Consider the following 13,974-nt stretch of genomic DNA (forward strand, 5'->3'; position numbering starts at 1 on the left):
AAATACTACTTTAATGGCTTTCATCCCTTTACCTGAAGGCAGACAACTTCCAGTATCTATGTGGTCCTGAGCACCAAACTGACATTGCTCTTTATCAGAAGTAGATAAACTAAGAGGTTTGCCTAGCGGCCTAGATTTGAATATAGTAACAATTTTTAATAATAACAATATAGTTCAACACTAAAAAGATCTATCATCTATATTGTGATGACTATGTAAGCAGGCACTACTTTATGAGCTTTACATGTATTGATCCAGTTGAATCTGTAGGGAATTTCCAGGTCATCTCCAGCAGAATACTTGTGTGTAGGTGTTTTGTTTTGTTTATTCCTCAGAGGGCCTGATTTCTTTTTAGAACCTTCTTACTACTAAATTCCATAAGCCTGGGATGAGGATCTGTGTTAGTCCTTAAACAATTTTTCCCAAGATTTGAAACAGTTGGAACAAACCATCTAGGTACCTGAGCAAAAAAACTTTTAAGTAGAAGAATTTACATACATTGTTCATAAGTGCAAACATGCAAATCTCTTAAAGAAGCAGTGATTTTTTTCACATCCCCTGCCCTGAACAGCAATCATAAATTTTTAATACTACCTCCATAGCAGCTGAAATAATGACATGGTTGGACTAAGAAATTCTGCCCCCAAATGTTATAAAACCACCTTGTTGGCAAACTCGGTGGAAAAGTTGAGTTATCCCCCTTGAGGTAGCAGCAACAGCCAATGAAGTTGGGCATTCCCCTATTCACAAAACACTTCTCTTGGCTTCTGTGACTAATCTTGGTTTTCATGACAGCTGTCTCTGTGTTCTTTGGTAACTCCATCCTCTCCACCCAACCTTTAAATATTAAATTTCTCAGGTCTCCCATCCTAGGTTCTGAGCTTTTTTTCTCAGTTCTTTCCCTCAATAATTTCAGCCACCCCCTTGGCTTTTGTCACCGTAAGACTGCCCAAATGTATGCATCTACTGCAGGCTGCCATTCTAACCCGAGTTGTATATCTACAGCATATATGGCATCTCTACTTGGGTTCTCTTACAAATATATCAAGGTCAGTATGTCCACAGCTGAACTCTTAATCTTGCCTTGATCTCCCATTTCTCCTGACAAATTTGGGTGCCACCTGGACAACCACTCTCTTTTTGAACACTCAACCCCCATTCAGTCTGTTGCCACTTCATTATTTCTCGAATCCATCCACAGCGCTGCATCTCCGCTGCCACCGCGCTGGTCTGTACCTAGCATCTACTGCCACCAACCCAGCCTAAACTTTTACAATGAAGCTCAGGATCATCAACTCAGCGACCCGGGTGATCTGGCCCTCATCTGCCTCTATGGCCAGTTTTGTGCCCACGTCTCTCTAGTTCTTTAACCAAGGTTTTGTTTGGTTTCTCAAAAAGTTCAACTTTCTTCTCAACTGGATTCTTCACCACCTGTTGTGCCCCGTATCTGGAAAGCTATTTCTCCAACTCCACTTGGATAGCTCTTTTTCATCTTCCAGGCTCAGCTTAAAATATCACTTCCTCTGGGCACCCCTTCCGAGCCCCTGGTCTTGGTTAGCCTTCCTTCATGTGCTATCATTACATCTCACATTATCACCCTGTTTCAAAATACTTGTATGATCATCTGTGTAACTGGAAGCACCTTGAGGTTTTGTGTCTGTCCTGCCCTCCAGCGGTCTCCAACTCCTGGCACAGTGCCTGGCTCATAATAAACGTTCCATAAATATTTGCTGACTGAAAGAATGATGATGGAGGTAGGATTCCAACTCAGGACTCCTTCGGGGCCTGGAGCCTTCATCTCTGCCACTCTGGTTTTGTGTTTTCATAAAGACAAATCGTGAAAGGGAAAAGTAATGGGGAAGCACGGTGCCCAGAACACGCAGCGGGACTGAGTTTTAAAGAAGGGAGGGGCCGGGACACCTGTACGGGAAATTTCAGCAGTGCCGTGTGACGGCCCAGCAGGGGAAGGCCCTACGCGCGGGTAGGCCCTACGCACGGGCGGACACAGGCGCCCCCTTGCGGCGCGGCCGGGCTATCCTCGCGCCAGAACTACCGGCTTCCACACGCAGATCTCCCGCTAGAAGCAGAGGACGCCCGGGAGGGTCGACAGAGTGCGCTGGGCAAGCAGCCCTCCGCAGGGAGTCTCTTCAGGGAGAGTGCCTTCAGATCCCACCCGCAGCGGTTCCCCCCTGCTCTCGCCCACGCGGGGCTCCGGACGGTGGATTCTGGCCCAGGGAGAAGCCATTCGAGACGGCCACCGTCCCTGGCCTCCAGGAATATTCTAAGGACCAGTGTGGATGCAGTCTCCCTCTCCTGGACAAGAAAACAATCATTTCAAAGTAGGTTTCTTCCCTTCCCTTCCCTTGTCCTTGCCTTTTTCTCTCGTCCATGTGGGCATAGGTCTTGGACAAACCTGGCTTGGCTCTGATTTCGAAGGTATGAAACCATAGGCACATTCTGTAAACTTCCTAGTCTCCATTTCTGCGTCTACCTAGTGGGGATACCAACGCCTATCTCAAAGAGCTGGGTTCTCCAAGTGTCCTGCCCGAATTAGCAGTATCGACATCATTTCTAATCTTTCAGAAATGCAGATTCCCTGGCTCACTCCAACCGACTGAATCAGAAATTCTACAGCAAGTTCCAACAACCTGTTTTAACAAGCCCTAGAGGTTTCGATACAGGCTAAATGTTGAGAATCACTATATAAGAAGGGCCAATTAAATGAAATAAATAAAATACTATGTAGAAAGAACTGGACAAATAGTAGATGCTCAAAAAATAGTGCTTATGATCATTATTTTTCCAGGAACAGAAAGGCATTTAGTTACATAGAAGCAGAAAGTTAAGCAGGCTCTTCTTGTCTTTCCTTTTCTTTTAAGCAGGTCTTTATTTTCTTGCTTTAAAAAAAAACTGAAAACAAAACAAATCTACAAAAAGCCTTCTCCAACAAAAAAGGAATAGATACGCAACAGTAGCTTCTCTATCAACATTTCTTTTTGACATACTTCTTAGTGTCTTTTGACTTCTTTTGAAAAGCAGAACATGATTAATGTTAAAGGCATTTTCTTTTAATGTTTATTTGTTTTGAGAGAGAGAGAGAGAATGCGTGGGAAGGGGCAGAGAGATAATGGAGAGAGAATCCCAAGCAGGCTCTGCTCTGATAGCACAGAGCCCTACATGGGGCTCAGTCTCCCAAACCATGAGATCATGACCTGAACAGAAATCAAGAGTAGGATGCTTAACTGAGCCACGCAGGTGCCTCAAGGTTAAAAGTTTTATTATTTTATTTTAACTCAAATTTCAACTTTCTTATGGTGCAATTAGCTTAAGATTGAAAATAGATTGTAATAGAACTACCATATGACCCAGCAATTCCACCTCTGGGTATTTAACTGCAGAAAATTAAAACACTAACTCAAAATGATATATGCACCCCCATCTTCACTGTAGCATTATTTACAATAGTCCAGATATGGAGACAACGTAAGTGTCCATCAGTAGATGAATGGATAAAGAAAATGTGGGTAATGTGTGCAACAATATTCAGCCATAAAAAAGAATGAAATATTGCTATTTGCAACAACATGGATGGACTTTTAGGGCATTATGCTAAATGAAATAAGACAGAAAGACAAATACTGTATGATCTCACTTATATGTAGAATTAAAACACACACACACACACACACACACACACACACACACACAAGTTCATAAATACAGGGAACAGATTGGTGGTTGCCAGAGGAGAGGGTTGGGGGGTAGGTGAAGTTTGAAGGGAGTCAAAAGTACAGACCTCCAGTTATAAAATAAATGAGTCATGGGGATGTAATGTACAGCATGACAACTACAGTTAATACTGCATTGCATATTTGAAAAGTTGTTGAGATAGCAAATCTTAAAAGTAGGTATCACAAAAAACAATTTTGTAACTATGTATGGTGTTGATGTTAGCTAGACTTATTGTGATCATTTCAAAATATCTACAAATATTGAATCGTTGTGTTGTAGACCTCAAACTATTATAATATTGTATGACAACTGTTACCTCAATTGTTAAAAATGTTATTAAAACAAGACTGAAAATGTAATGGTTGATCATGAAACAACCTAATAAAGGTGCAGATTTATTTCTCGAGAAATCTAGCTTCATTACCATGACAAATTTCATTGCCTTTTTCTTTTTAGTCATTGCAGAAACTTCAGAAAGGACACCTACAATTAATTAGAAATGTTAAGATTGCCCAAAAAAGGATTACCTAGATTTGATCAAATTCAAGATGAAGAAACCTACCTGGAAAACTTATCCATACAGAGAAATGCTTCTGTTTTTTTTGAAAAATATGATCGGAGTGAAGTACAAGAGTTGCTAACTACTGCCTTAGTCAGCTGGTTGTCTGCCAAAGATGATGTCCGCTCTCAGTTGGACATCCCATGTGGAATTATGAGTCAAATGAATAATGTCAGTTTCTCCACCGCAATCCTTCTGACTCCTGTGGACCCTGTTGCCCTCTTAGACTATAGAGAAGTTCATCAAATTTTAAGGGAGTTGGCTGTTGGAATTTATTGCTTTAATCAAATTCCCTCAATCAGTTTAGAAGCTAATTATGATCAGAGTTCTTCTTGTCAATTACCACCAGCTTATTATGATACCAGAATTGGGCAAATTCTGATCAATATTGACTACATGCTGAAAGCACTGTGGCATGGAATATACATGCCCAAAGAAAAACGAGCCAGATTCTCTGAATTATGGCGTACTATCATGGACATTGATCCAGATGGGAAGCCTCAAACAAATAAAGATATTTTTGCAGAGTTTAGTGCAGCAGGTAAGAGAATTTAATATGTTTTATTAGAAGCCATCTTTTTAATTTAGTAATTTATTTTTGGCTCAGTTTTACGTATTTAATCACATTTCTTAAAAGAGATATTTTGAACTCCAAAGAATCTTTTCAATAAACCTTTCATTTTTTTCAATGGCACCAAAATTATGTTTAAGTCTTGCGTCTTTCATCTTAACCTCCAACTTCTGCAGAACAGATCAGATTTCAAATACTTGATAAAGAGTTTTCAGTTTATACCTTTTCTTACACAGCCTAAGTAGGAAAATCAGTAATAGAGTCAAGAGTAGAATTGGAATGCAATGAGAAAAATCTCTGAACTTGAAAACAAAATGATTGCCAGTTTGGTTAGTCATCTATAATGCCATTTTTGTAAATCTCAAAAATGAATGATATGAAAGTTGAAGTTAAGGATCAATGTGCATCAATGATCTAAGCTTTGGTATTTTAGTAGCATTTGGTTTAATAAGTATTTTTGGTTCACCTGATTTTTAAATTCCTTCTTTTTTTTTTTTTTTTTATTTTTTTAAATGTGTAGTTATTTTTGAGACCGAGAGAGGCGGGGGGAGGGGGAGAGAGACAGAGCAAGAGGGAGACAGAGTCTGAAGTGGGATCCAGGTTCTGAGCTGTCAGCTCATGAACCTTGAGATCATGAGCTGAACGGAGGTAGGGTGCTTAATGGACTGAGCCACCCAGGTGCCCCTTAAATTCCTTCCTTCTTAGGGCCTGACTTCTCCTGTATATTCACAATAGGTACCACTAAATCCTGTGCATCTCCTCAGCATATGTAAATGTTTTATTCTTAAAAAAAAAAAAAAAAAAAAAAAAAAAATTCCTGTAAGTTCCTTTGTAGCAGGCCAAATGGAATGGAGAGTAAAATGGAAAATGTGTGCTCCAGACAGTATTCCCAACTACTTTCGCTGATTAAATATATCTAATCATTTTCTAAATAGATTTCCAGTTTGTGGGCACAGGCTTAAAGAGAAGTCTCAATTCAGTTAAAAATGTACTAGAATTTCACTTGACTGGAGGAAAGAGCACAGCAATAGATTTTATATAGATTTTAATCTCATTGGAAACTGGAAAAGGATGACAATTTGTCTTCAGGAATAAAATGTCACTCAGAAGCTTCCTTTCTTGACTATTCTGAGAACAAATTTGTTGATTTGTGTATTGCATGTAATTGTTTGCACTTTATGGGGTTGATATTCAAAATATAAGATTTTCAATCTTTATTCAGTGTGTTTTTATACATAATCTTAATATGGCAATAAGTTTCTGCATAACCTTACTAAGGAAGAAAAGAATTAATATTCTCCCCTAATTAGCCAGATTTCCCTTGGCTAAATAGATCTAATAACAGAAGCTTTTAATGGTCAATTAGGTGGAAAAGAACCACTTTTTATCTGAATTGTACATGTAATTGAGGAGAAAATTACCTGAAAAAGACTTTAGTTTGTCAATATAAATCTGGTTACTAAAGCAAATGCCCTGAAAACAAAATTTATTGTTTCTTAGCGTCTCAATAAAATGTGGAAGAATTGTGATCATTTGAATATTTAATACAGTTAATGGTAAGGTAGTTTCATGGAGTTTTCTTATTTTTCCTTCTGTCATTGATAGCTAAATAAAAAATTATACATACACATACAAAATATACATATATATGTTCATAAAGGACTCTAGTTTGATTTATTCATTTTACAAATATTCACTGAGTTTTTATTTCTAGCTTAGACACAAAAGTAAGTCTGATGTCAAGAACAAGTAAACAGGAAGCTTACATACACATAAGCTCCATGAAAAAGAAGACCCTTACCTGCCCTGTTTATCCCTATATGTTTTGTGCCTAAGATAGTCCCTGATACAAAGTAGGCATCAACAGATATTTGTTAAATTGAATTAACTGAATTGAGTTGAATTGAATCAATGAAGAATTAAATGGGAACAGGGGTGTTACACAGCTTGAGGGGATTTCTACCATTACCAGTTGATCAGATTGGAAATTTAAGTCTAGCATGGATGTCCCAGAGGGATTTAATAACTGAACTGAGGGAGCAAGTCCTCAGCAAGCATGTCACAGATAGATACATCAGCTCAAAGTTTTGACTAAGTGTCCAATCAGGATGATGTACAATGACTACAATTGGATGGTCATTCCCCAACCACCACATTCAGAACTATACACCACTGAACACTTCTGAATTTGGGCTAAGATTTAAACCACAGAAGTGCTTGTTTGCTACTTATGCTATTTACTGTATCTACCACTGGACTGCTGTGAAGTTCAAGTGCCTGAGAATAAGATTTGCTTGATGGCAGTGAGGCAGCCTGACTCACCTGCTCTGGGTTGGGTTTTCAGAGATGTTTCAGGCTCTGTAGCCTTACTGTACTAGCAAGCAGTACACTCTCTTGAAGATGGTATTTCTGTGTCTCAAAGGTAGTTTAGATAGCTAATAGCTCTCATTTCCATGCAGGGTAATCAACTTCTGTTGAGAGCAGTCTCCAAGAGTAGTGAGTATAAGGCAGAAATTCTCCTCTTGTGGGTGAGAATTATTCAATCTGTGGCGTTGGTGGAGTAAGGACTAATGCCACCTGGCTTGGTGCAGAGTACCATAGGATTGGAGGGTCACTGGCTTCTGAAAGATTATAGCTATAACTGGAACTAACAATTCCCTTCTTGTTGTTCAAGTACTTGAAGTGAGAAGGCTGAAGCAATGAAAAATATTGCCAGTAATATCTAGTGAATTCCATTCATTTCTGCATTCCCTTGACAGTTCCCTCTTAAAGGACACTGACACTTTGGCATGACATAGCTGCATTGTTGAAGAGAATATGACATGGTCAAAGTCTTAAAAACACATTTCAGTGTTTTCCTAGAAGTACTATCATTGCTGGTAGTTTACAATCTCCAAGGCTAGATCAGGTAATGTAAATAAATTAAGATGTCATTTTGGTAGTTGATGACACTTCTATCCTGGAAGTTGTCCACTAATCCATTTGCTAATCACTGGAAGACAGCAGGGAACATTGCACAAGCCAGATGATGTTTCTCTGTAATTGAATTGGCCAAGTTGTGTCTGGGAAACTAAGTTGCATGGTTTGCCTTTCCTGATCGAGATGATGGCAAGAGCTTTATGAAGAATTTGAGCTCTACAGATGTCAAGGATCAGCAGATATTGATAGTGGTTTCCAATGATGTTTGAGACTTGACAATTCTGACAAAAATTGGGTTTGCTTTTCTTCCCTTTTTACGAAGATTACTTGGAATCATCATTCCCACCTGGCATTTGTCAAGCAAGGCAAGGGCCAGAGCTGAGAGATTTGACTGGTAAAGAAACAACAAGCCCTTTTGAGAGTCACATATTTAGGTGGAAACTTTCATCATAGAAGTCAAATTCTGGAGAGTGATCTGGGTTAGAGGTACATACTAAGGAGTCATTCACATATGAAAGTCTGAAAAGCCTTTGGATCATTTGGTGAGAATATCAATAATAATAAGGGACAAGGCCATGACAGGAGGGAGCATACGTCCTACTGTGTAATTAAGAACAGACGGCTTCTGGTTAGTGGATGACAAAATTGACTATATCATGTGACTTCATGGCCCACCATCTGGTCTCTTCAGCCCAACTATTGTATCTGAGGCTACCCCAATAAGGATCCTCTCACAGTGATGCTCCTGGTTAACAGGATCAGAGACAGGTAGGAACGTTCTAATCAAGTTGTAGGGGGAGTAGGGGAGCACCCAGAGACTAACTGCCTACATTTTCAGGGATGATATTAAAAATACTTAACCACCAGTACAGCATGATCACTGAGCAGTAAGAACAGACATCAGCCATAATGTTGGAGTAGGATCTCAGAGACCTCAGGTAGCCTTTGCTGGATCATGAAGCTTTCCAGGAGATCCCAGGGGAGGGAGGTATTCAAACAGCTTGGGGCTATAGCAATTCAGTTTACCAAACAATAAGAAAGGGATCAGTATTTTTACAACCGATGTGGCCATATTGATACATGTCAGCTAAATATCAGCTCCAGACAGTTCTACTTAATTCTCCTTTCCTGGCTGGGAACCCATGTCTAGACTAGTTGTGTCTCTGATCCCTTTTTCACTGTATATGAGTGAAGCTAGAAATCTTTCCAAATTCAGTCACTCCACCACCATGTGCCCTTGGGGAAAATGCTGTTACATTAAAGCACTTTGTAATATTGGCTGTCAGGCCATCAAAGATGAGCATCATACCAAGACGGAGATTTTTTTCTCCCTTACTATGCTTGGGAGTCTGCTGAAGCACCAGCAGCATCAGCATGCTTCAGGCACTGTAACAATGGTGTAGTGCAAACAATGGTATATGACCAAGCAGAATGCACACCAGACCTTTACGGGAACAGGAACAGGTACGGGCTCCCCATCATGCACCACATTTGGAACATCGCTGTGAAATCTTGCACGGCCCAAGTGTCAGACTTGGGGAAAGGAACCCAGACTCTTAGACTGTGGGGCTTTTTATACTTCATGATCAGGGAAACAGCAGGTCAGAGGCCAGGTACAAAGGCAATGTGTATTAGCCTAGATTACCCCCAAATTAGAGCCTGAAATGGGGGCTTAAATCAGGGTAGATTATAGGAAATAACTCTAAGGAACAGAAGTGGGGGGCAGGAAAAGTGAATAGAAAAGGAGGAAACATCAATCCAAGGATGTGCTTCTGAGCTTTCATTAAGATCCATTTTGTAAGAGTCAAAGGTTGCTCCCTCACTCTCCAGATTTGTTCTTGCATTGGAATGACTGGATGGGTTCCATCAGAAGTCTAACACAGCAGTGGTAGAGAAGTCCCAGGGTAAAAATAAGAGCCATGTGGTGCATCTGAAGCAAAGCACAGTTACATCTTTGTGAAGCTGGTTAGGGCAACAACAGCTAGAGTGAAAAATACAGTCTGGGAGGAAGTGAGGTAGAAGTGTCTGATAAACAGAGTGACTCATGGAACCTTGGCCCCAGCTCTATCCTCAGTGTTTGAGGTAGAGAGGGAATGCCACTCCTCCACTGACTTGACCAGGAAACTGGGGTCCAAGCCTTGTAGTTGTGGCTATACAAGGGCAAGCTAGCAGCAAGAACTTCTATATCATCATTCATATTTGGGGAAGTGGCACCTCCTCTCTTGGCATGACTGAGAGACTGGGTTCAAGTCTTGCAACTGCCCATGTCACTGCTCTCAGAAAACGATAGCAACAGCAATAGAGAAGGAGAATACCAAACTCCGGTCATATTATCTAGTTTTCTGTAGGGGATTTTAATTTCTTGATCTGAATAATTCTTGGATTCTTCAATGTATTACATAAGGACTGTAGGATGAGAGGAAAGAAGGAAAAACATATTTTTGTGATAGAAAAATGTGGGAGTGACTTTTAGTTAAGACACACACACACACACACACACACACACACACACACACAAAAGACCTTGTTTAACACTACAACTGGAAGTGAATTGGGTTTGTTTGTGTTTTGGTTTTGTTTTTTATGCCTCTGCTTATTCCCTGCCCTTTTATCTTTAATGCCCTCTTCCTGCCACTTTACCTCACCCTTCCCCATTCTTCCCCAGGTCATTGTTTCCCCCTTCTCAAGACTTGATTCAGACACAGACTCCTCTGTCCTATGCACACTGTATCATTTTGTATTGAAATTACTGATTTCATCGCTGTCTCCTGTATTAGCCCTTAAGCTCCTCCTCAGGAGCACAGAAAAATGTCTTTTTTGTTTTTAAATTCTCAGCACCTTATAGCGTGCTTGCAGATAGTAAACTTTCAATACTTGTGGAAATTAAGTGGTTAATAACAATAGAATGTGAAAGAAAAGGTATTGAAGGAGACTCTTGGGCTTCTAGTTTGAGGAACTGATAGATAAATAGAATCATTAACCATGACAGAGAATGAAAAAAGCAGATTGGGGGGAGATCAAGGATGAATTTAGTTTGGGAGTGCTTCTGTGACGTTCAGATAAAGATAAGTACTAGGCATTGAAAAAGAATTGAGTTCAGGAGCAAAAAGCAGGGCAGGAGATAAGATTAAATTAGCATAGTATAGAGGTTAAAACAATGGAATCTTGTGTTTCCCCTCCCTGTCCTCCAAATTCAGTTATATCCAATTTTTCTATTAAATCCTTTTTCATTTTCTACATGACTTTGTACATATCTGATTTGTATAACATGCTGTGATCACACTTCCTCTAATAACTTTTTATTTTGTGACATGAACTGTGTCATTAAAACAAATTAGTTCAGTTTTCCGATTCAGCCCCAAACTTTCGAACAGCAATATCGAACTCCTCTCAGTAGAGCGAAATATCAGGTAGCGCAGCAATTCCATTTTTTCCCTTAGCGATGTCTCAGTCCACACCTTCCTTCATTCTCCTATGTTCGCGTGAACTGACTGGTATCTTTTCCAGGCAATTTCTCTTCCGGTTCTCCAAAATCCTTTCTCCCTTTCTCGACCCTCGCAACCCTGCCCGCCCGCCTTTCCTCCTCCCCTCCCCCTTCCCGCTTCCAGTCCCGGTCTTTCACCTGAGAGGTTTTCCTCATCTGTGTGGAAACACTTGCAATTTGTTCTCATTTAGAAGTGGGGCAGGAACAGGGCTTGCTGACTGCTACCACTGCACTGTGGTGATCGGGAAGAAACCCTGCCCCTTCACTGGGGAGCCTCTCCCCACATGTTGTATCAGTAGGTCTTTTCTCTTTGATCCGTCGGTTTCCCGCAGATTCCCGCCTGGAAGGAGGGCGAGACTGGAGCCAGAGGAGGGGGAGGGGCTGAAGACGTCCCCCTTTCAGCGCGCAGACTCACTTTGCCGGGTTTTCAGCTCAGCCTCTCCTCCCGGCCTTCAGCGGTGCTGCTCAAACCTTTTAGAGAGGAAGGGGAGGGGCTGTGCTGTCTGGGGAAGACGATCGGGGAGTTTCACTGCACCAATTCAGACTTCGAACCAATCTTTTTTTTTTTTTTTTTTTTCTGCTGCTGCTGCTTCTGTTTCTGCTCCGGGGCCCCCCTCCCCCTCCCCTCCTCCTCTCCCGTTCTCCCCCTACCCCCCGGTAAATCTGACATGAAGATCTGTTAGAGATTCTACAGGCTTCCAATTTCTAAGCCTTCCTGACTTTCTGTGGGGAGAACTGACTTGCTGCCTGTTGGCCCCCAGTCACCTCAGGCTACAAAGTTTTAGGCGTGTCAACAATACTCTGGCTTATGTTTAGATTTTTTTTTAAGCCGTCAGAAATACTTTAATTTCTTTATAATTTCTTAAATTTTGCAAAAAGGAGGTGAATCATAGTGGCCATTTAAAAATCCAAGTGAGGGGTGCCTGGGTGGCTGAGTTGGTTAAGTGTCTGACTCTTGATTTTGGCTCCAGTCATGATCTGGCAGTTCGTGACTTCCAGCTCCGCATTGGGCTCCGCACTTTCGGATCTTCTGTCTCCCTCTGCCTCTCTCTCTGTCCCTCCCTGCGCGGGCTCGCTCTCTCGCTTTCTCTCTTGCTCTCTCTCTCTCTTTGAAAAATAAATAAATATTTTTTAAAAATAAAAATAAAAATCTAAGTGTATTCTGCTTTTTTTGGAGGGTTTTTTTTTTTAAAAAATAGATTTGAGGAAGGAAAAAGAAGAAGGCAAATTGATGTCTCATTTACACATCTAAAGCACGTATGTTACAAACGCCACATTTTCTGTGAAGTCATTTTGTGATTCTAAGCAGTTTTCTCTAGCTTAGATTAAGGGTAACATTCTAAGTGTAATTGTCTTTAAGAAGACAATTTGGCAGCAAGGAAGTCCTTAATTTCATCATAAATGGGAAGAAAATGTAACAGGAAATTTGTGGTTTATAATAGAGAAAAATCGAGTTTTAATTCTTATTTATTTCATCACGATTAGTTAGCAGGAAAGTTCTTGTATATGTTTAGCTTCTGTTATCAGCAAAAACAAGAAATGTGTAATAATATAAGGCTTGGAAAAGCAAATTATACTTTTGGCCAAGTGAGAAATGATGCCCTATTTAAAGGGAAATCACATTTTCTTGTTCTTCCTTAGTTAACCCTGATTAAATATGGGACTTAGGTTGTTTCCATGGTATGGTGTTTCTTTCCTCCAAAGACAACGGAAATCTATTCTAATTCTACAAGCTTCCATCTTTCTTTACTCTGCTTAGTTAGCACTCATCAACCTGCTTTTCATCTTTAATAATTTTTTTGGCATCTCATCATCACTTTGTCACTTTAGTAGGATTTCAAGATGAAACCCAGTGTTCAATACACTCTATTTATCCAGAAGCCACATATGATGTTTTCACTATCCAAAATTTTTCTTTTTTACTGTTAAGGTTTGGTTGATATTACAAAGGATCCGGACTTTAATGGAATCTATGATGAAGACATGAATGAAGATCCAACATATGATCCCAACAGCCCTGAAGAAAAAGCTGTTTTTATGAAATATGCTGAAAATATTATGCTAAAATTGACATTCAGTACCATACAAGTTCAACAGTGTGAAAATGTTTTTATATTTGAAACAGCCTATTGGCTTACTAATGCTATAAAATGTAATCAGGATTATCTTGATATTTGTACCTATCAGAGACTACAGCAAAGATTATATCTTCAGAAAAAGGTTATTCAAAAACACTTTGAGAAGAAAACAGACCTCAGAAAAGGGATAGGATACCTAAAGTTAATATGTTTTCTGACTCCATTTCTACTGAGTTTGAAAAAGAAGATGAAAGTTCCATATTTAGATAGTCTGCTTCCACTTTTTTCAGGTAAAAGTATCACCACAGATCAAATATAAAATAATTATATGTATATATATATATGTTAAATTTATATTTAAATTCAATTTTGTCTGTAGTATTTGAGTCCACTCATGTAACCTAGCTGTAGCCTGTTAGAAAGAAAAAACAAAATTTAATGTCTCCTAAGTAGTTAAAAATATTTGGTATATGTACATAGTACTTGGTGTACATTTATACTAACTATAAGGGCTATTGGAAGACTTTAAACATGTTCTGAGAAAAATAGGGAAATAGACCATGTTCATGATGGAACAACACTGTGAATGTATCATATCTGATTCAAATTACTCTATCAATTCAATGTACTT

General features: G+C 39.7%; 1 protein-coding gene across 2 annotated transcripts in view; it reads left to right on the forward strand.

Moving 5' to 3' along the window:
• Window positions 1-577: 577 nt before the first annotated feature.
• The window catches only part of ANKAR (ankyrin and armadillo repeat containing), a 73,112-nt gene continuing 59,715 nt past the window's right edge, over window positions 578-13,974 (forward strand). Inside the window, exons 1-3 of one of the 2 annotated variants that reach the window (XM_045480500.1) lie at window positions 578-2,339; window positions 4,189-4,832; window positions 13,196-13,633. In XM_045480500.1, coding sequence (XP_045336456.1) covers window positions 4,232-4,832; window positions 13,196-13,633 — 1,039 coding nt within the window. In that variant the 5' untranslated portion in view covers window positions 578-2,339; window positions 4,189-4,231. The remainder of the gene's footprint in view (window positions 2,340-4,188; window positions 4,833-13,195; window positions 13,634-13,974) is intronic. The other variant, XM_045480501.1, reaches the window with a different exon arrangement.

This window comes from Leopardus geoffroyi, chromosome C1 (assembly GCF_018350155.1).
Source record: "Leopardus geoffroyi isolate Oge1 chromosome C1, O.geoffroyi_Oge1_pat1.0, whole genome shotgun sequence".
In the NCBI taxonomy this organism is placed as follows: domain Eukaryota; kingdom Metazoa; phylum Chordata; class Mammalia; order Carnivora; family Felidae; genus Leopardus; species Leopardus geoffroyi.